The following is a 23,149-nucleotide window of genomic DNA, read 5'->3' on the forward strand; positions in this document are numbered from 1 at the left end:
ATCATTTCTTCATACTGATTTGCCTTAGATCCTTGTCATTTTTAGATATTGCAAAAGTCCTCCTGGCTCTGTCAAGACTTTATCCATATTGTCTCCTGTTGAGTAGAAATACTCAATTTTGATATAAGTTAATTAATGTACCTTTTGCCTGCTTGTACTTTGCAAGTTTTAATATTCATTCTTCAAGACTGTTCTACTATAATTTCCTCTGTGAAATTAGTCATCACCTCCTCTAGGCACCCGAAAGGCTTTTTTCAAACTTCTTTCAACTTACCCTCTTTTAAAGAATTTCTTTAGATGTTCTGTCTTGTTTTCTGAAGTCTGACCTCTTTCAGGACAGGAACTGGGCATTACTCATCCTTGAATTCCTAGCAGTCTGACTCATTGTAGTTCAGTGTTGGCAGAATGCAAGAGTGACCCATGTTAGTGGCCATGTCATTGTTTGTGTTGAGTTCTAGTAAAGTCATTGCCCCCCACTTCTACAATACCTCCCAGGGTCTCTTTTGCCCACAGTTATTTGGAATTGGGGCTCAGACAGAATGAGTCCTTTAGCATCAGATGCCGGTCACAAGAGATCTGGAAGCATAGGGCAGTTGTTCAGGGACATGAATGCAGATCAACAAGGAGTGGGAGATGATCTGCAGAGAGAAGAGAGCAAGAGTCCATGGAGGCAAGGGAGAGAGACCAGGCTTTCATTGGTTCTTGAGAAGTTTTCTGCTTCTGATCCCTCATGAATATTTGGATGTCATAAGACACCTGTACACTCCTTTACCAAGAGAAAGCTTTTTAAAAAAAATTTTTTAATTAATTTATTTATTTGAGAGAGAGAGCAAGTGAGAGAGAGAGCGAGAGCACATGAGTGGGGGAGGGGGAGGGGAGAAGAGGAGAATCTCAAGCAGACTCCATGCTGTGTGTGGAGCCTGATGTGGGGCTCAATCTCACCACCATCTCAGATGATGAACTGAGCCAAAATCAAGAGTCTGACGCCCAACTGACCCAGGTGCCCTGACCAAGAGAAAGCTTGAATAGGTTCCTCTTCTTTATAACCAAAGTATCCCAAAGGTACCTATGCATATGTTTTCTACGTAGCAATAGAGTAATTGCAATTTTCACATTTTTCACTGGAGATAATAGTAACGTGTTCAATACCTACTTATTATAGCTAGGGCGTCTTTTTGTTCTTTTAATAACCACACAAAAGTGGACTCATATTCAACTTGTCACCCACCGATCTCTTTTTAACTGTCTATACTTTTTATTCCTAAGTGGGTACTACCACGCTTACTGTGACTGAGATCATGAGTTACGGTTAGATTCATCTTTTTGAATTAACCACGTTGATTATGTATATTGCCATGTAAGCTCTGTTGCTCTCTAAGATGATATTAATTCCGCTTTATATTTACAGTTGTTGGCATCCAAAATTTTTCACATGAAAATGGAAAACTCAGATAGCAATTTGGTGCATCGGTGGAAGGACCAAATAAAAATGTAGGACTTAAGATCACTCGTTTACTTACATGTTAATCCTATTTAATGTGTTTTAAGAATATAATAAAACCTCCCTAAGTCAGTCCTCTATGATTTCACCTTTGTAGTAGTTCATACAGTAACTGGGTTGAGTGAATTTTTTTATTAAAGATTTTTGTATTGTATAATAAAACACAGGCACCAAAATCCACACAAAACAAATACATAACTCAATGAGTAATTACAAGACAGACACACCCTTATAATTACCACCCAGGGCAAGAAATAGAACTTCGCCATCCACCCCGGAAGCCACTCCCTGTGCCCCATCACAATCACAACCCCCTCGAGGTTAATTTTTAATTATATAAGTGACAAAACGATTAGGGAAGCAATAGTGTAAATAATTTCAAAGAGAATGCTTACATGTATCAGACTAATTTTTCATGTTTAAAATAATTTTTAAATCCTACTTGTAGTAAAAAATTTATAATTTGGAATACTCATGACTCTGTATGCTTTATTGTGTGCTCTCTATAGATAGATGCTAGCTAGGTAGATAGATAGACAGACGTGAATGTAGTTTATATTATCCTAGGTAGGCAGACACATATGTGGTTTTAACATATTATCCTCACTACACCCTGCAATACGTTATTTTAACAGATGAAGGAGACTAAGATCAAAGATAAAGAAATTTGCTCAAGGGACAAAGCTAGAATCGAAATCGAGTAGATCTAACCTTCCCTTCCAGTATATCCTGCTATGATAATTCTAAGTGGTTCTTATTTGTTCATTAAAACAGGTTTGCCTGTTATTTTATGCATGTAGCTGTTACCGTATGCTATTGAAAACAAGAAACTTTATTATTTTTAAAGTTATGTAATACAAATATTTCACTCCTGAGAATGGTCTTCTTTCTTGATTCATCCTCATAAATGTTTCACTTTATTTTTAGCCTGAATTATATAGCCTGGCACAGAGCGAGTATACAGTAACTCTTCTGTCAGACACCATGCTGAGCAGTTAACACTGGGAATTTCATTTAACCCTGAAGAAGGTTCTTTGAGATGGGAGTGATTCTCTCCATCTTAGAGGTGGAGGCACAGGGCGCTGCCGGTAAGAAGAGCTGGGTGTCTCGCTGGGTGTCTCATGGGCCGCCGCTCACAGCGCCAGCCCTTCCAACGCATGCTCACTCTGCACTGCACACCTCCTGACTTCCGGGTCTCTGCTGGCGCCTGAACTGCTGGAGTTTTGTTTTGTTTTAACTTGAATATGCTTGAGTCACCAACAGAACCTAGAGCAAATCAAAGAGATACTGGGTGAAGCAAATGGACAAACCCCAAGTCCTATCTGTGCTCTTAAGACTGTGTCTCTTGGCTTTCTTTCCCTGATTCACAGCGTGTCAGGGTAAGTGCTTTGAAGGAAAAGGTAGGCTTCATCCAGTCATCAACAGCAAGTTCTGGTGGCGGCAGTTTCCATGACTTACAAAAGGATACACAGGAGAACTTCCCTTCATACTTGAAAATTGCCATGGATGTTTTTTAAACTATAAGACTGTTATGGCAAAGTGGCAATGAAGGAATAACTTTTTCAATATGAACTGAAGTTATTTTGAATTTAGTTTGTGCGGCAGCTTATGTAAACCCGCCTATCACTGTAAAAGAGCTTGTCTTCTGTGTTTTCAAAGTCATAATTTAAATGACAACCAAATATGTTAAGTGGCTTTTGTAAACTCGCTACAATCTTTGCATGCCCAGACTTGTCTGGTACAAAGTGTACAAAACAGACGTGTGATTTATAAACTATGGGATAGTCGAATACAAAGAAAACGAAAAGAATTCCCTATATTTGAGTGTTTGGGAGTGATACTTTTAAAATATTGTAAGGAAAACTTATTTGCTGCCATTTGCTTGACTTTTATCTCAAACAGACTTGAATAAGGCTAATAAATTAGGCATGCTAATTATTTCCCATCAATAATATCTGGGAACAACGCTTGAACCTCCAAACTATTTTGTTTCTGTTATTCGGATCACAGAAACATAGAGTGGAAAGGATCTCAAGAGAGAACAAAATTCTGGTTTTTGACATTGGGCTGCTCCCCTAATTTCTCTGCACCCATGTTTCTTCCTGAAAAAATGGAGATATTATCATTACCCGAAGGATGACACAGAAAACTGAAGGTTCTTAATGTAGTCAAAGTAAGTGATGACTTAGCTGTGTGTTCAGAGATGACAATTTGGTTTAGATTACTTGATTCATGTACTTCATAAGTTTTCATTGGCTAACTGCCTTCCTGGTATTGCACAGAGAGCTCAAGAGTACATACTCTACGGGGCTCCTGAGTGGCTCAGTCAGTTGAGCCTCTGGCTTTTGATGTCGGCTCAGATCGTGATCTCAGGGTCGTGAGATCGGCCCCTCCGTCAGGCTCAGCGTGGAGTCTGCTCAAGATTCTCTCTTTCCCCCTCTCCCTTTGCCCCTTCCCCCTGCTCACCCACGCACGCTCTCTCTCTCAAATAAATAAATAAATAAAATCTTAAAAAAAAAAAAAAAAGAATACATTCTCTAGTGGCCTCAAGGCATTAGGGATTCCATTCTTGTCTGATTTTGATCTTCAAACTTCTAAATAAATCAAGTAGTTACACAGTAAAAGAATATTGAACAACAGCAACATTGCCAAGGATCACTACATTTCCTTCCAAGGGGCTCAGGTATCATATCATTAGGAATACGACCATCCCTGGGGTAAAGGCAGTCTTATTCCCATTTAAGAAATGAACAAATTGGGGCCTAGTAAGGTTAATGATATGCTCAAATTCAAATAAATACAGACCAGAGTAAAACAAGGCTGGAACTCAGGCTTCAAATTCTGTGTTCTGTTAGCTAAACTATTACCTAGTTCATTTTTTATCTATATTGGTGCTTTACAAGTTGTCTGGAAACATACAAAAATGTAGAGTTGCCTTTGTCGTAAGTGGGACTTTATACAAACTAAATTAAATTTAAATTTTATTGTAACTTCTTGGGAGAGGGATGAACTAGATCTTTCCGATTGGCCCCAAATGACGAGTTATAATAGAGTTCAAAAGGAAAAAAGATTATTTGGACCACGAAGTGACTTCACTCCATTCAGAATTGTTTCAAGCTAAATTTACACTCAAACAGCTTGAAAAAGCCAATGTCAAGCTCAGTCAGAGCTGCCGGCGAGCAGAACAGTGTCTGCATTTGTCATATGTTGGTTCACACATTCAGCTGAAATTTCTCCACAGCTCTAACTACAGACTAGTGTTTCTAAAAATTGTTTAATCCTTTTAAAGCAGACAAGATTTGCCAGGGTCTTTTTTTTAATAAACAAAGAAAGGGTATATTTTACAAGTATTAAGTTAACAGAAGTAAGAATTGTTATTAATTCTCTTTCACCATAGCAACGGGACACAGGCCATTGAGCAAGGCACCTAAGAAGTAGCCAAAAGCATCCAGAACCTTAAGTGAGGTTAGAATGCCAGTAAATAAGCAAATTTTAGGTAAGTAAGTTTCGAACCACTTTTATTCATTTATAATTTGTAGATAAATGAAAACCTGTCCTTGGAACTGGCGTTTCTAAAACCCAATCCCCAGTCTGCTGCAGAACACATCACAGGTGTTGAAGATGAAAAGAGAAGCTGAATTCTGATGATCAAAAGTCTCCAGGAAGAAAGGGAGCAACTGCTTTCCCGGAAAGATTTGTTGGTAAGAGCGCTGACAGCCTGAAAAGGGTGCTTAACGTTTGTCTGCGATGAGCCAGGCCAGCATCCCCTCCCGTGTTCTGGATTGTTGACATATTTCCTCCCCCATAATTGATTTCCAATCAACAATATTTTGTTGATTGATGTTTTGCTGGTATACAAGACAGTAACCACATGTTCAGTCTTGCTTAAGAACTAGGGATTGTGGAAGATGGTGACGAGTAAATTCAAGATGTGCTGCTGGGGTAATTTGCTGGATCTGAATATAACAAGAGAAGAAATGAATTTGTAAAAACAATCTCCCGAGCCAGGTCTATGCTTTCAAAAACCAGAATTGGTCCCCTCAGGATTGTCTGAATACCAACTGGCAAATTTGTAGATTAGCTGTCACCTTGTCCCAGTCTCAGGCCAGCTGCCTTCCCTTTGGAATTCAGAGAGCCGTGCACTTGCTGGTCATTATCATTAGGTATAATGCAAACCAAACTGCAAACCAATTAAAATACTGGTGTAGCAAAACTAATTTGGAAAGGCAAATGTATAACAAACAAACAAAAGTTAACATTTTTGGATTGTTTGCTTTTTTGGATTTTCCATGTAACCACTTTTATCGGTGTGACTAATTGAGATTTAATTGCTAAAAAAATTTTTTAAAGATTTATTTATTTATTTGGGAGAGAGAGTGAGAGAATGTGTGAGCAGCGGACGGGGCAGAGGGAGAGGGAGACAAGTAGACTCCTCATTGAGCAGGGAGCCCAATGCAGGGCTCAATCCAAGGACCCCCAAGATCATGACCCGAGCCCAAATCAAGAGTTAGATGCCCAACTGACTGAGCCACCTAGGAGCCCCTTGAAAAATAATTATGTATTTTTAAGAAATTGTAATGCGTGAAATATATATGGTATATTGTATTCTGGAAGATTGTGGGGGAAAAAAAATCCATCCTCCTTTTTTCTTTATGGAGGGTATTAATATATATAGCCCTCAGGGCAAAGCCCTGAGGTCTCCTGCCGACAGTCATGTGGGGGAGCCATCTTGGAGGCAGCTTCTGCAGCCCCATCCTTATTGCAACTTCACGAGAGACCTGGAGCCACCCAGTTACACTACTCTTGAATCCTTCAAGTGCAGGATCATGTTTGTCGTTTTAAGCCACTAAAAAAATAAATACAAAATAAAATAAAACAATAAGATAAAATACGATACATTGTTGGGATTTAAAAATCCACTTTCACAAAGTATGCTGGACTTCTAGAAAGAGCTGCAAGAGCGGTAGAATCACTGTCGCTCTCTGTTGCGCTGGAAAAATTTTTAAAAACTTTCAAAACTGTTATTCCCTAGGCCTGACTCCTTCCTGGGATAGTGCAACACTGGATTTGACCTGATCTAATTAAGTAAATATTTGTTAAACACCTAGTATTTGCAAGGTACTCTAGTAGATAAAGAAAAAAGTTGACACCAGAGAAAAGGAACTCAACCAGTGATTACTTGTATCTGTGTTTTTTAAAAAAACAGTCCTGGGGCGCCTGGGTGGCACAGCGGTTAAGCGTCTGCCTTCGGCCCAGGGCGTGATCCCAGGGTCCTGGGATGAAGCCCCACATCGGGCTCCCTGCCCTGCTGAGAGCCTGCTTCTTCCTCTCCCACTCCCCCTGCTTGTGTTCCCTCTCTCGCTGGCTGTCTCTATCTCTGTCGAATAAATAAATAAAATCTTTAAAAAAAAAAACAGTCCTAAGTAAAAAAAAAAAAAGAAAAAAAAGCATTAATAAACACAGTATGTTTGTCATAAATTGCCTTTTTATATACCTGCCTTCGTACCTCTCCTATTTGGCCTTGGAGATATTTCTTCCCACCCAGTCTTCACTTTTCTCAATATTGCAAAGGTCCAGGACTGGGAGACCCATTCACATTGTTCACTTTTACTCATTTGTAAAACAGTGCTCAAAAGGTCATTAGCTGCTATCATCTATCTTGCTGCCTCACAGAGATGCAACAATAAAGCAGAGTTGACTGTGCGCTGTTTTGACAGATACAATTTTTTTTAGGAGTTCCAATGCATTTAATAATTTTGATGGGGAAAAGGTGACATTCTGATTGCTAAACTAAGATAATGGAGGAGGGCAGAACTGGAAATGGTAGCCAAGTGAATAGGTGGAGTTTAGCTAATTGCTTATATGATATGAGGCCATAAGAGGCCATAAAGGCTCTTATCCCTAAAAATTACCACTTCTCTGTAATGTCTGAAATCTCCATGTCTCTCCAGTTAAAGGCTCTTTAAAATACAAAACAAATGTCCTATGAGAAGTAGCATTTTAATTGTTATAGGTCATTTATTCCTTTGTGGAAGTGTGTATTAGCTTCTTTCTTAGGAGTAGATTTCGATAGAGAACAGAATATTAAATGCTGTGGGATGAAGTAGAGAAGAAAGAAGCATAACATTGTCTAACAGCCCTTTGGACACCTTGCCTGTTTTTCGGTTTTGCCAATGGTTGGTATGACACACACAAAAAAGAATCTGATTTACCAAGATATTGATTTACAAATATTTTTTCTATAATTAAAAAAACCTTCAAGCTTATAGAAAAGTTATAATAGCACAAGAAACTTCTATATATTCTTTATCTTTACTTGTTAAAAGCACTATCATTGTGTCTCCCCGTCTGTTCATTCAGTCTAGAGTTTGCTTAGATTTGAATTTCCATCTGCTATCATTTCTCTTTTGCCCAAAGAACTTCCTTTAGTATTCTTGTACAGCAAATCTGCCACTGATAAAGCCTTTCAATTTCATTTATCTAAATATATTTGAATAGCTACTTTAAAGTCCTTGTGTGCTAATTCAACATCTGGGTTGTCTTAGTGTCAGTTTATATTGACTCTTTTTGTCTTGACTATGGACCATATTGTCCCGTTTCTTCTCTTGACTGTGGATCTCATTTTCCTGTTCTCATTCCTGTAATTATTTTATTGTATATTAGACCTTGTGGGTAATACGTACAGAGATTCTAGATTCTGTTGTCTTCCTCTTTAAAGTGTTGTTTTTGTTCTAAGGCAATTTGGCAGGACTCAAACTGCATCTCCTATGGTGAGCAGCAGCTGAAGACCCTGCTGATTTCTTTCAGTTTCTTAGCTGTTTTCTGCTAGGCTCCTTTCTGCTGGAGTCTCACTAGGGTTGTAGCTAAGGGATCGGTCAAGGACTTGTCGGTATTGATATGCAGATTTGGGGGTTCCCCCTTCTGTGGTTCGCTTCTTTCTCTGATGTTCCTTCTCACATTCCAGTCTCTCCAGAAGCCCTGAACTCTGTCCTATTCCTCAAACCGATTTCACTGTAGCTTCTCACTTGAGTTCTAGCTATCTCAGTTATTAGAATGGGAAATACCTTCAGGCAAAGAACCATATAAACACAAATCTTTTCCTTTCAAGGGTCATTTTCCTTCCGGTTTGTCTGCCTATGGTTACCTTCAAATAGTTGTTTTTTATGTTTTGCTGTGAACTCATAACCATTATCTGTAAGAGCCCTATACAATTCCTCTTCCATTACCAGAAGCAGAACCTGATGCAGAATACTTTTTAAAAACATAAAAAATAAAACATCAATTCTACAAATTGTTACAAGCAAATTAATTAATTCAGCAAGTATTTACCAGGCATCTACTTTGGGGTAGCTACTCTAATACTAGGTGCTAGAAAGCATCTGAGATCTAAGAATTGTATTAGATTGTAGTCCACTTGAATGGGCCTGGTTTTTTAAAATCTCAAAATAAAATGTCATTCAGAGGTACTTGCAATCCTTTCCCCAAAAATGAATACATTAAACGTACATTTATTTGTTCTGTCATAAATACTTTACCTTTATATGGTGCATTTTTTCAAGAAATTCAGATTTCTGAGGCCAGAAGCATTTGCAGTTAAGTTTAACAACACCAACAGTTGGTAGCAGTTAAAAACCTCCCTCTCTGTTTTCATCTTATTTTATTTTTCCTTCCTTTCCCTTATGTTCATCTGTTTTGTTTCTTAAATTCCACATATGACTGAGATCATAGGATAATTGTCTTTCTCTGATTGACTTATTTCACTTAGCATAATGCCCTCTAGTTCTATCCACATTGCTGCAAATGGCAAGATTTCATTCTTTTTGATGGCTGAGTAATATTCCAGTGTGTGTGTGTGTGTGTGTGTGTGTGTGTGTGTGCACGTGTGTGTGTATACCACATCTTCTTTATCCATTCATCTGTTGATGGAAATCTGGGCTGTTTCCATAGTTTGGCTATTGTGGATATTACTGCTGTAAACATTGGGGTGCAGGTGCCCCTTTGGATCACTATGTTTGTATCCTTCGGATAAATCCCTAGCCGTGCAATTGCTGGGTGGTAGGGTAGTTCTATTTTCAACTTTTTGAGGAAATCCATACTGTTTTTCAGAGTGGCTGTACCAGTTTGCATTCCCACCAACAGGGTAAGAGGGTTCTCTTTTCTCTTCATCCTCGCCAACGTCTATTGTTTCCTGAGTTGTTAATTTTACCCATTCTGACCCTGAGGTGATATCTCATTGTGGTTTTGATCTGTGGGCAAACCATAAGAAACTTTAGACTATAGGAAACAAACTGAGGCTTGCTGGAGGGGAGGTGCGTGGGGAAAAGGGATAATTGGTGATGGGCATTAAGGAGGGCACTTGGAATGAGCACTGGGTGTTATATGCAACTGATGAATCACGAAATTCTACCCCTGAAACTAGGAAAAAAGCAAAGCAAAACCCAACTTTCTTCAGCTACTTTGAAATGTGTCAAAATGTTTTTCATAAAAATTCCTGCTATGGAGCCACTCCTTCCTCACAGCAAAACCTCTGTGGTTTCTCTATTTGGAAGAGAAGGAACTCTGGAACTAGAAACATCAAAAATAAAAGTGAGCACAGTGGGCCCTCAGCATCAAACTGGGGGCTAGATTACTACCACTGAGCCTGGGCGGTGAGTAGCCTCCCTTGGCTTTATCTCTCCTTCCTACCTAGAACGGGGAATGTTACTAATCTATATAATCGGCTTTCATTTTTTTCTAGATCTGAATAAAATAAAGGTGGAGAATACATCAGTATGAAATCCGATGCTAAATGCCCCTCATTTATTTTGGGGTGAGAGAGAGGTCAAGGACAGGAGGATGAACTGCTGCTGAGTTTCCACACATGCCTCAGGAGTTAGTAGGGTTTCCCTCCTCGGTTCTGGAGCCTCTTGCCTCATCCGTACTCTCAGATCCTCATTCAAGACTGCGCCGCGCATAGCCTTGCAGGAGGCTGGAGAGGGACCAAAAGAGGGGTGGGAAGGGTTTCTTGCTTTATAGTTTTGTGTCAGTTCAGCTCTGGCTTCGGGGGGGGGGGGCATGTCCACTGGGAAACAGATTTAAGACAAAGCTCGAGTTCCCACTCTGTGATCCTCAGTTTTGCATACAGGTTGCAGGTGAGCCATGTGTCCTTTCTATTTCCATTTGGTTTTTGGCCCCTATTCCTGTTCTGATTCTATTACTAGACCAGAATAGCCTCTAGAAGATCACAGGCAGCTAGCACAGGGTCTGTTCGTCACAACTGCTTGTTGAATGAAGTGCTTGGCTCGGTATAATACACTTTTGTCCCTTCCCCCTTTAATTACATTTTTTAAGTTAAATGTATTCTTATCTTAATCACGGAAATGATTTTTTTTTAAAAGATTTTATTTATTTGATAGGGATAGAGACAGCCAGCGAGAGAGGGAACACAAGCAGGGGGAGTGGGAGAGGAAGAAGCAGGCTCATAGCAGAAGAGCCTGATGTGGGGCTCGATCCCAGAACGCCGGGATCACGCCCTGAGCCGAAGGCAGACGCTTAACCACTGTGCCACCCAGGCGCCCCGGAAATGATTTTTATTACGATAATTTTATCTATTTCTCCTCCATCCTTAAAATAGTTCTGACATTACAGCAACTTTATGATCAACTCTGCATTTCATTTATGAATCATAAATAACTCCACCTGAATAGGTCAATAGCAAACACCTGTGCCCTCTGGAAGCCAACTTCTTCCTTTAATGCAGCTGGCTGGCATTAGCGAAGCATCCAGTAATTTACCACGAGGAGGCTGTGTGCCAATAGACGCTGACCAGTGCTCACTGCCGAAGATCTTATGCGTTAGAAAGAGAAGAAACGAGGACAGGGAGAACACACGTGTTAGTTACCAGTTTATTAGTCGTTCCAGTTTTCTTCCAAAGAAAATAGTTCCACGGAACCCTTGGATGGGTGGGGTGGGGCGGGCAGAAGCGGGACAATCAGCTGGGGTGGCTTTGAAGTGTGGCTGCAGGGCTTCCAGCCCTTTCCCAGCTCAGCTGTTGAAGCAGAGAAGCAACTTCAAAGGCGGACTTGCTGTTGTTCCTGCCAGTGGGGGGTGTGATTCCCATCAGTTGGCTTTAGAGAAAAAATGAGGAGGAATTCATCCTCTTCCTTGCCAAGGTTTGAGGCTCACCAAACGATCTACCAGCTTTTGGTTTTGACTGTCTCTGTCTAGTGGATGCAAATCAAAAACAACCGCAGGCAATTTCATCGGGATTTACATTTATTTATGTACACTCTTTTTACAAATCATCTGAGATGGACAGTTTTTGTAATTTGTCCAGATTGCGCAACATGTCAGTGATACAAGGAAACGGCCCCTGCTCCTGGTTACATTTTCTGCTCACAGAAATATAAGGTGGTTTTCCTAAGAGCAAAGAAAAGTTTAGAAGATTGTCCCCTTGCTGCTCTGTGACCTCCTGCCTGTAATTGGAACTGTTTACAATCCCGAAGTCAGTTTTTCATTCTGTGTTGGTAGTGCATTCAAACTCTTCTGGGAGTCAAGAGAGAGTTATTCCATTTAGTCAACAATTCACCTTGTACCAGAAAGACATTTTTGAATAATATAATTAAAATTTAAAAGCAAATGCAATTTCCCTCAATAATGTTATTTGGTCTAAACTTTTCCATTTAAAATTTATGTTCCTTACTTCACAATTATAAAGGGAAAAGGAAACAATCCTTGAAATATTAACTCTAACTCTTAAAATTAAGAATAGCTTTGATTCAAAAACTAATTCTTGGACAGTGATACAGACAGGTAAATTTCCTTGCCACTACCTCCCACCAACTTTTATTTAAATAAATACGAAAAATTAGGTAAAAACATTTCAATGTACGGTACAAGACATGAGAATCTTCAGGGAAGCTTATTATGCTAGAAAAGTGTAAGTAATCAGACAGTTACATTAAACTTGAGAGTTACATGACCAAAAAAGGAAGTTGCCAACACCAGTAGAGAGGTGCCCATTTATTCTCCAGTATGGTCCAAAGAAGACTGTTCTGGAGGGGATTAAACTGTGGGATTAAAGAACAAATGGACAAACAAAAACAAAAACAAACAGAAAGACCAAAAACAGCAAACAAGCTCCTGGGAACACAATGAAGGGAAAACATGCCAATCACAGAAAGCCTCCACAATTAGCAGATGGGTATGCTTCATGAAGAGAGTAGAAGAGACAGTCCTCTGTGCAATTTCAGAAGAAGCAAAGATCGTTGATTCAATTAAAGCGCGGTGACGACAGCAGGAAGAACACAATTGTCCACTAGCCATATTACATTCATCATAGAATACAGTTGAAGAGGATGGTGTTCTTCCAGTGCCGGGATTTTTACTTTTTAATTTTGCAAAAACGTTTAAATCGAAGTGGCATAATCTCCAGATTCTCACTTCCAAAGATATATTTTTATTCCCGATTGTATGCTGAAGAAATCAAAGGTCTTTACAAGGTAAAATCACCATTTCTGGTTATGTTCTATCTTCCTAAGTATGTGCAGACTCTCTGCATCCAGGTTTTTTGACTGCTCCCCCCCCCCTTGTTTTTGGTATAACAAATGACTTGGAGATGTAATTTTAAAAAGCAAAACAAAACACACAAAAAAACTGGGGAAAATGACAAGTAAAATGATTTTAGGGACACAGGGTTTAAAAAAAAATGCTGCTCATGATTCAGCATGTTTAGGAGCTTCCTACCGGACTGTTGAACATTACTTATGCTGTTCGTCTTCTGTGATCTCATTCCAACGAGAGTTGCACACTGTCAGCTTGGTTTTGTGGCTGCTGATAGTCATACTTCCTTGCTATTAAAACACAAAACAAAAAACAACAACAAAAGAAAGAGATAAAATTAATAAAAATAGCAAAATAATTATTAGCTAACATCATTAAACCACAGTCAAGTCATGATTCTCGGTAAAGAGTTAGCTTAGAATTAATTTTTTTCATTAGAGGAAATTTATAATACTTTGTGATCCTCTAACTTCTCAACACCGCTGATATCCATTTTTATATATTAACTTTATTATTTGTATATCAGGATTATTCAGAGCTTTGAAATATAAGGTAACAATTAAGCTATTAAACTTAATTAACATTTTTTTAAAAAGATTTATTTATTTGAGAGAGAGCATGTGTGCCTGAGTTGGGGGGTCAGGGGAGAGAGCAGGGGGAGAGGGACAAGCAGGCTCTGCGCTGAGCGTGGAGCCTGATGCGGGGCTTGACCTCACAACCCTGAGATCATGACCTGAGCCAAAATCAGCAGTCAGATGCTTAGCCGACTGAGCCATCCAGGCGCCTCAAGTTAAATTAACATTTTATAATTTCCTTCTTTCTTATCTCCCACTTCCACCTTAAGATAAGTTAATAATAATGCTTTTGTCCACATCATAAGGAATTTGTATTTCAACTTTTGAGTCTAAGAGACTTATTAGTCGTCATGGATATAAACTAGAAGAAAAACAGATACACATTCTGTATTCTTTTTGTACTTCTGAGAAATGTTTATTGAAGAAGAATGATTATAACCTGCCACTAGAGACAGTATGGAGTTAAAATCGTTTTGAATGTCATTCCCTGCCTAGAGTTAAAACTTTCAGTCTCTTCTTTAAGTTTTTACTAGCCAAGAAAGAGAGACGATTTATTTATGCTACTCAGGGTGCACCCAAATTTTTGCGACCTAACATTTATACAATTTTGGGAGTCCTCTTTAAGAAAAAGAATTGTGTTTGTTATTTCCTCTTGCCAGAGAGACTGTCAGGACTAGATAGGTCCAAAACACTGAGAATGACCCAATGTGAGGGAATTCATTAAATGTGCAAATCCACCCACACACTATTTATGAGAAAAATGGCTTCTAAAGATGTTTGCATCCTAGTCCCCAAAAATCTGTGAATATGTGACTTTACAGGACAAACAGGACTTTGAAGATGTGATTAAGGTAAGGACCTTATGAGGGGAAGATTACCTTGTATTATCTGGCCCAGCCTAATCACATGTGTCTTAAAAATCAGAGACCCTTTCCTGACTGCAGAGAAAGACTAAGAAATTAAAAAGGAAGAATGATCAGAAAGGCTAAATGCTCCTGGCTCCCAAGATGGAGGCAGAAGGCCATAAACCGAGGAACGTGATGGGCCTCTAGAAGCTGGAAAAGGCAGTTACAGTCTTTCTTCTAGAACCTCCAGAAAGAGTACCTTGCTGACACCTTGGTTTCAGACTGTTGTAGGACTTTTACGCGACAAAATTGTAAGATGGTACATTTGTGTTGTTTGAAGCCACAGGATTTGTAGTAATTTGTTACAGCAGCCGTAGAAAACCAACATACCTTTCAAACACAGGAATTCCGATAAATTATATTCTATGGCATTGCCATCAAAGAAGAAAAAACCTGTACACTTGGTTTGTAATAGTTTGTTATGGTACTGAGTGTATTACTGATAGGAACTAGCTTTGTTTTGACTGGACATCCAGGGAAACTTAATTCTTCATCATTTTCCATAGAGAGCTTATGACTCTGTACTTTTGTTTTTTTGTTTTGTTTTGTTTTTTAGTATTTAAGTTTTTTTAAAGAACTTTTTTCTATTGTGGTAAAATAATACACACATATTGCCATTTGAACTATTTCTAAGTGTACGGCTCAGCAGCATTAAGTACGTTCACAGTGCTGTGTAACCATCGCCGCCCTCCGGCCACAGAACTCTTCTGATCATCCCAAACTAAACACACCCATAAAACAGTAACTCCCCACACCTTCCTCCCCAGGCCCCTGGCAACCACCATTCTATTTTCTGTCTCTATGAATTTGCCTCCTATAAGTAAAATATGTGCTCTCTTGTGACTGGCTTATTTGCCTTCATAAGAATAATTACGAAGCATAATGTCCTCGGGTTCATCTGTGCTGTAGCGTGTGTCAGAATTTCCTTCCTCTTAAAGATTGAATAATATCCTATTGTATTTCTATACCACATTTTGTGTATCTGTCAAGGACACTTGGGTTGTTTCCGCCTTTTGGCTATTGTGAATAATGCTAGGTTAAACTTCTTATTTTGAACTGGTACCATATGCAGACAGTACAAAATGCAAAAGGAACAAAAAGGAAACAGTAAAAAGTGTATCTTCCTTCTACCTGCTCAGTCTTGCCGCTACCCACCCACTTCCTTCCCCCAAAGGAACAGCTGTCACTAGTTTTTAAGATAAAATTTGTGCTTAAGACTTCAGAAGTTCTACTCGTGTTTATGCATGTATATGTATATATATATATAAGTTCTACTCGTGTTTATGCATGTATATGTATATATATATACTACATATATATATATATACTACATATATATATATATATAGTATATATATATATATATACACACAGACCTTTTTCTGTTTTTCACCTGAAATTCCAGTCCACCTGAGACATATACTAGTGATATCTTGGTGATCAGGTGATCATCCTTTCTTGCTTCTTTCTATGCACACACAGATGTGCACACACCCCTGAGTTTTACTGTAGACATCTTGAAAAAATCTCCAGTCTTTTCCCCTTAAATCCCACACAGTCCCATCAAGGTAATGAATGTTAATAATCTGATGTGTATCTTTCCAAGCGTTCCTCCATGCTTGCATAATTATATAGAACATTTATATTACACATAAATAACACAAGGAATATTTTGGTCATTCGATTTTAAAAGAGTAGCATCCTGGTATATATACTATCTTATCTTGCTTTTCTCACTTAATAATACACCTTGGAAACCACAACTAATTCTTTTTTTTTAATTTTTAATTTTTAAAAAATATTTTTATTTATTTGAGAGAGAGCGCGTGTGCACATGAGCAGGGGGGAGGGGCAGAGGCAGAGGGAGAAGCAGACTCCCCACTGAGCAGGGAGCCCGCTGTGGGACTCAGTCCCAGGACCCTGAGATCTTGACCTGAGCTTCAGGCAGACACTTAACTGACTGAGCCACCCAGGTGCCCAACCACAACTCTTTCTTTTAAATGGGGGCATAAAAGGCTGTGGCTTAGATGTACAATTCATTCTGGCTCCATACATTTTAAACTTTACTTCTTCTCCCTGACATACATACTCATAGTGTTCAGTACCATATGACATGTTAATATTGAGACATGAACTCTGGCCTTGCACGTTGATATTGCATGCCATATTCCTGGAAGCTGCTGGTTTTTTTGTTTGTTTGTTTTAAGTAGGCTTCATGCCTAGCATGGAGCTCAGTGCGAGACTTGAACTCATGATCCTGAGATCAAGACCTGAGCTGAGATCAAGAGTTGGATGTTTAAGAGTCTGAGCCAACCAGGTGCCCTGAAAGTCATTCTTATTTTGCTTTGGCTTGCAGTAATTTAATTATAATAGAAATGACTGCAAACTCCATAAATACAAAATTCAAACCCAAACTAAATGCAGCTCCAACTCAGCCTCAGCCAGATCCCCAAATGCTCTTCGTCACTTCAATGCTCCTCCACATGAGGGGATATGCAGAGGAGGGCAAATTAGAGCAGGAAGAGAGAACAGTCTTAACTGATGGTTAAAACATTGAATTAAAAAAAATAAATATGTTGAATTTTTGCAAAATTTATAAAAATATCCTCATATAAGCACATTTGTAGGGCTGTTTTCAGAGTTCTGGAAGGGCCCCATATAAGCAGAGGGTCCTGAAGCTTCAACTTCACGGCAGATCTGCCTTTGCTAATACTGTGCTGAGCATCTAAAAAAGGCACTAAGTTTTCATTACCAATTATTTCTGATAACCTTTTGCTAATTGAACTCAATTCCAAAAAAAAAAAATCTATTTTAAACATGCCTCCATTCAACACAGAATATACTTACAAATGGAATACATTTCCAGTTGCTGTCTTAAACGGATTTTGCTTATTGTGTCATAAAAGCTGGGCTCTGATAAAGTTTCTGCTGTAGGTGGCACACTGAATATCCTCATAATTTTCCTTTTATTCCTAAAACACAAAACCGATATGGATGAAGAGCTACAGGACTGTAATGGACTCAGGACCATAGCAATCAGGAGCTACATTAAAAGGACTTAAGTAACAATGAGCTCATCTTTTCTTTCGTCTCTGCGAGATGCTTCCTTGGCTCAAGTGTTCCTTCCTTCACTACAAAGTACGAAGCTGTACGCGTACAGCACAGGGCTCGAAGAAAGCGGAGGACGCCGAACACAGCCACTTCATACGATGAAGTGACGTACCTCCACGGTGCTGCCGGTCCTGGCCCCTCCAACAACCAAGTATTACACGGCGAAATGCACCAACGGGAAAACATCTTATTTTTCTCCTCCCTCTGGTGTCATCCAAATAAAGCTAAATTACTGGGTTAGAGAATAAACAGAATGCGAGTAGATCTAAATTTTGGAAAATAGTGAATCACCGTATTTCTTAAATACAATAGCATGGCCTTAGTGGGTCCATCACTTAAAATCAACAACATTGTGTCTCTGTTTTTAAAACAGGACAGTGGGGAGGAGGTGGTGGCTATTTTTGGAGGAAAGCTGTTACCTGTAGAGCCTCCTCTCAGCCACCCCCAATGCCAGGCAACCAATGAGCCAGCTGCCCTGGGGGTCATGCGGCCTGAAAGGGCAAACCTGCCTGTCTGAGAACAGGTGCTCCCCAGGCCAAACATCAATTATTTTCGATTACTAATTACTTTGAACTATCTAATGCCTTTCTAGCCTTGGTAGAGAATACCAAGAAGCATGTGGCTGTAAGGAGAAGCGACTCAGTCCAATGCTGCTTTTCCTCCTCAAAGCACCCACCTCTTTTTTTTTTTTTTTTTTTTTAAGAAAGGAGCCAGGGAGTGTGGAAAAGAATAGTTAAATTATGCTACAACATCTAGAATTAAAGCAGGAAATATTTATTGAGGCACACCAGGGACACAAAGGTTAAAGGTCAAAGTCCTTGTTCTGAAGGGACTGGAGTTTTTGTGGAACAGATAGACAAGTCGTCAGATAATACCATTATTATTCAGTAAGTGCTATGACACAGTCGTGTACAAGAGTTAGAAGGGAAAACTTAAAATGTGTGAAGAGAGAACTGCCAAATACATAGGAATTAGGGTTTCTGCATTTCAGGGACATGGGCAAAAAAAATAGGCTCATCCAACAGTGACAGTGAACCCAGGCTAGACGATCAAACTGAGCCATATTAGAAATGATAGAACGGGAAGGCAAACGCTGGTCAGTGTGCCCAGAGCTGCACTTAAATCTCCAACTCTTAAAGCAACAGGCTCCTCAAAGCCAAACTGGCATCCAGAGCTCGAGAACAGACCCGGGGAGACAGTGTTTTCGGGAACAAAAATGCTGATGAAAATGATTTGTGTGCACTTAATTCGGAACAAACAAGCAAACAAACGAACGTGTCAACTTTTGAAATGCCCAGTTTCTTATCAACCCTCAAATACTAAAAACTTTACCTCTTGGCATACATGAAGAGAACAAAGCTAACAAGGATCACGACCAAGTAAACATTGGTGGCTTCGTTCCAGGCCTCATGAACGCTATAATCCATAGAGCCATCGTCACCCATCACCCCGTAAGCTCCAGGCATGGGGCTGGAAGAAAGAGAAGAAAGGAGGGTTTCTCTTAGTGCTGGTACGACCTTCTGCAGAAGGCCTGGCAAACATAGGGCCTGCTGGCCAACTCCAGCCTTGGATTTATGTTTTTGGATGGCCCAGGGGCTAGGAATGGTTTTACATTTCTAAACCGATACATTTTAAATGATTTTAAGTACCTGTATAATATCCTTGCTTTTTGCTTCCCAGCCCGCAAAGCTGAATATATTTACAATCTGGCCCTTTAAGAAAAAATTTGCCAACTCCTGGCCTAGATACTTAGGGTGTGTAACATATTTCCCCTTATTTTTGGTTTGGAAACATTTTATCTTCTACATGAAGGTGAAAACTGGAGTTTAAAAATCCTATTACAAAAAGATAATAAAAAGCATATATGGTTGAAATGTTATTGCCCAGTTTCTGAACTGTAACACCCAGATGAAAGCACCCAAATATTTTAAAACACAGACCCAAACAAGTGGCTATGATATTAAAAAATCGTGTTGCGCTCATGACGGCAGCCTAGAAAAGATGAGACCGCCATTGCAAGACTCTTGGACTGGCCTCCCCCACAAGTGGAAAACATTAAAAGCTTTATCTAATTTGGCCTCCCGGCCAAATGTGTTTGAAAGAAGCTATGGGATAAAAAGTTACTTTTTGCTATTTACACAGCTGTGACTTCTATTCAAGGAAATGCATTCTTTGGACATTCCCACAGAAAATAAGAGCGGTAAGAGCAAGTGTATCAAATGGCAAGTAAAAGAGTAATGGTTTCCTCCTTGTGTTTGAGAGTTAGTTGAATTTTTCCTTGAAGAGAAAGTTCATTCCTTCTGTTGGGCATAAAAGGTAAGTCTAATAAGTAAAATGACCTAATATGTGAAAGAAAACCAAAAGCATTTTTTTAGACATTCTACAAGAAGGAGAAAAACTGAACAAGTGATAGGTGATAAATGTACTGTAGTTTCTAGGAATAAGACAGTCATTTTCTAATTCCGAGAAAAAGAGTATCTGAATGTCCAAGAAATTGTTTTGCAATTTTTCTCTAGATAGTCTACAACAATGAAGGCTTTGCAGACATTCTCGCACTAAAATATCTTCCAATCTCCTGTAAGTCTCTAAAATGTTCTGTAATGTAGATCTGGCTTACTAAGTTAAGAAGTGTGCATAAAGGGCAGTGTCTGTTTTCTTTCTTATAGCTTACCTCTGCATAAAAGGAATAAAATTCTTCCATAAGTTTGCTCCTAAGCCAGGTGGCATGTTTTCCCTGTTCTTACATCTGAAGTTTTTGTCAGATGTTTGAGGACATATTGTATTCATTTATGATAAAGTGAGTATCGTGAATGATCATTTAACTTAAACTCTAGACACTGAGGTCAAGAGTGATCTCTTTAAAAGAACTATTGTAAAAATTAGCCAAGTAATAATAAAAACAGAATTTACTTTAAATCATAAAAATTTAGACATACAAGATCTAAATATTATTTAAACATCACACCATACCCAATTCCTTGATATTAAAGACTGGCTATGGATTTTTTTTTTTTAAGAGTGTGGGAGATACAGGGAGATTTGGTATATTCACAGTTTTAATTCTTATTTCTTAAAACTGAACTCCAGAGTTTCTCTGAAAGTAACATTATGATTCATAGTAAGTAATCAGCCTATTTTAGAAATGGAAACTTTTGGAAGACAAGAGACTATAATTGTCTTTATGATTTATGGAATCTAGAATTTTGCTGGTGCTGAAAAGTAAAGTAACAACAGTGAATGTGTTTTTGGCAAAAAGAGATGACTCTGGATGTCTGATTTGAGATGCTGCAGAAGGCCACAGACAATTCTGCCACAAGGGTGGTAGGTTTAAGGATTGAGAGCTATTAAATTCAGGAAGAAACAGGGAACATACAGCAACGGCCACTAGAACATTCGGCAGGTATCCTTTACCTGACAAATCCCGGAAGCATTTCCTACCTGTTTTCTAACACCTGAATGGATCTGATCCAGGTTAATTTATTGCTTCAATTTCTCACAAAATTCTCTTCATCGGCCACTTAATAAGTGGTATATTCCTACAGAGCTTGTCTTTAACCTGCTACAAATATGCCAGTCTTGAATTGTATTTAGAGAAGGATTTTGAATTACTACCGACCCAGAATGGTAAAATTTTAACGTGAATTAAACAACATGTATTATACAACATCATTGGTATGCAATGACACTACCATTCCACAGTTCCAGGGACACGCATTTGAATTATTTTTAGTACTGTAGTTGTGAAAGATTTGCACCGAGGGTAGGCCTTTCCTGCCCAGTCCTCCATCATGACCAATGGCATGACTTTGCAAGACTGGAATAAGGAATGGCCTTGTCCGGAGTCATAGTATAGACCATGGTCCACATGTGGCCTGAACTATGACCGTCACCTCCCAGCACACTACAGTCTAACCAAGTGTACACATACACACTTGCTAAGCAGTTACTTCATACCACCACAGCCTTCTTCTAAAGCCAAATGCCCAGGGGCATTACAATGGTTCATTCCTGGCAAGCTAATGTTTCAGCAAGATCACCATGTAGCTAGCCACGTGCCTGGATCGTCATTCAGGGCTCTTTTGAGAAAACTGAACCTTTTTCACATACTTTTCCTGGACACTAATGCTTGAACAATTTCGGTAAGGAAATTCTAAGATGAGCTGAATTAAGACCCAAGTAAAACATTAGTATCCAGAGATAGAGTTCCCAAAATATGGCAACTAGGGGCTGGTTTTAGTTTGATAAACTTTTAGGTTGAGAACTAGGAAAAAATTTTCCAGAGATCAAGTAACTATATCATAAGTTTTAAAATCAGTTTCCTGATTTTAGGTTCCTGATACCAGGTCTAGGTGGTTCTAAAATTGAGTATCTCTTGTCATTATGCCTTAAATGTTATCATTTTTGCCTCTTAGAGCTTTGCTATCTTAATACAAACTCAGGCCAGAATCACTTACACAGTTCCTTACAACACAATCCACTGCTTAAGTGTAATTTTCTTTCTCTGTCCTCTGAAACACTGAGGGTTTGGGTTCCTAAAGCAGAAGGCTACAAGGTAACAGGCCTTCAACCAAGAGGAAGAAGGCAGTTTGTGGGTTTATGAGTAGGGCAGTCCACATACTGAATTTTTGCAACTACCCTGATGGGAGGCACTGAAGTTCCATTTTACAGAAGAAACCGGGAAGGTGGTAGTGGTGGTTATGTAACTTGCCCAAAGTTGCACAGGCTAGGGTTGTTACATGTAACTGACTCCCAAACCTGAACCCTTCCAGTCGTGCCCCCGGTTCTGTGACACCCGTTCCCCCCGGAAAGAAATCCAGTCGCGCGGGTATAAAATACAATCCCCTCCCAGTAAGTGACCACAGGCAGCCTCCAGAGCTGCCGGGACATCTTTTGCGTTCCCTCCGCTCGCAGGCTGCGGAATCAGCTGCGGAATCTTAAAACACTCGCGCTGAACTGCGGCCGCCTCGGGCCGTCTCGCTCCCACCCCTGCTCGCGTGGCCGACGCGGCGCTGCTTCGGTGTGTTGTCTGCATCTCTGGCGCTCGGAGCCAAACTATTCCTTACGACCCTGAGAGGCTCGCAGCACTGGCTGGAAGCTTTGGAGCCTCCGAGCCCCGGGCTGGGGGCGCGCCGCGGGCAGCGGTCCCCTCCCCTCCCCCGCGAGGCCCCGGCGGGGCGGGGCGGGGCGGCGCGCGGGCGGGGGGGGCGGGGCCGGGTGACGCGGCCCCGCCTCGGGCCCGGGAGGCGCGGAGACGCGGGTCCACTCACGCTGCTGGCTCCGGAGGCGGCACGCGGCCAGGCTGCTCCGCGCGGGGCTCTTTCCCCCGGAGTCGAGGCCGGACGCGCGGGACCCGGTTACCGAACGGACCTGGACGACCTCTGCCTTCGTCATTTCCTGCCGGCCCGCCGGTTTCCGGATGAAACGAGGAGCCAGGTCTTTCCCCCCGCCCCCCGCCCCCCTTTTCAGTTTTTGAACGGGAGCGACGCAGCGACTGCTCCGGTGCCGCCCCCGGGCGC

At 40.2% G+C, this 23,149-nt stretch overlaps 2 protein-coding genes across 9 annotated transcripts in view; one reads left to right on the top strand and one right to left on the bottom strand.

Moving 5' to 3' along the window:
* Positions 1-1,615: 1,615 nt before the first annotated feature.
* Positions 1,616-22,984, bottom strand: SMIM19 (small integral membrane protein 19). 2 transcript variants are annotated; one of them, XM_026485658.4, is made up of 5 exons: positions 22,901-22,984; positions 18,966-19,103; positions 17,370-17,494; positions 13,226-13,332; positions 1,616-2,767 (listed from the first exon to the last, which is right to left on the bottom strand). In XM_026485658.4, exons 2-4 carry the CDS (start codon positions 19,097-19,099, stop codon positions 13,268-13,270), a joined length of 324 nt encoding a protein of 107 aa, XP_026341443.2. In that variant the 5' UTR covers positions 19,100-19,103; positions 22,901-22,984; the 3' UTR covers positions 1,616-2,767; positions 13,226-13,267. The 2 variants fall into 2 exon arrangements, with proteins under 2 accessions (XP_026341443.2, XP_026341442.2); XM_026485657.4 differs by lacking the exon at positions 1,616-2,767 and adding an exon at positions 11,738-12,025.
* Positions 22,901-23,149, top strand: part of SLC20A2 (solute carrier family 20 member 2) — a 104,441-nt gene continuing 104,192 nt past the window's right edge. For 2 of the 7 annotated variants that reach the window (XR_008956007.1, XM_026485654.4), the window contains exon 1: positions 23,031-23,149. The gene's annotated coding sequence lies outside the window, so the exon portion shown is untranslated. The other 5 variants (XM_026485652.4, XM_048226213.2, XM_057303522.1 and 2 more) reach the window with 5 other exon arrangements.

Source organism: Ursus arctos, unplaced genomic scaffold, assembly GCF_023065955.2.
Source record: "Ursus arctos isolate Adak ecotype North America unplaced genomic scaffold, UrsArc2.0 scaffold_27, whole genome shotgun sequence".
In the NCBI taxonomy this organism is placed as follows: Eukaryota; Metazoa; Chordata; class Mammalia; order Carnivora; family Ursidae; genus Ursus; species Ursus arctos.

What these genes read in the sequence shown, in the direction of transcription:
- SMIM19 (XM_026485658.4), bottom strand. Translation starts at nt 19,099, where the DNA reads ATGCCTGGAGCTTACGGGGTGATGGGTGACGATGGCTCTATGGATTAT. An exon ending in CTCTTCATGTATGCCAAGAG is followed by an intron (nt 17,495 to 18,965) that starts GTAAAGTTTTTA and finishes TTTGTGTTTTAG; the next exon opens with GAATAAAAGGAAAATTATGA. An exon ending in ACTGGAAATGTATTCCATTT is followed by an intron (nt 13,333 to 17,369) that starts GTAAGTATATTC and finishes GTGTTTTAATAG; the next exon opens with CAAGGAAGTATGACTATCAG.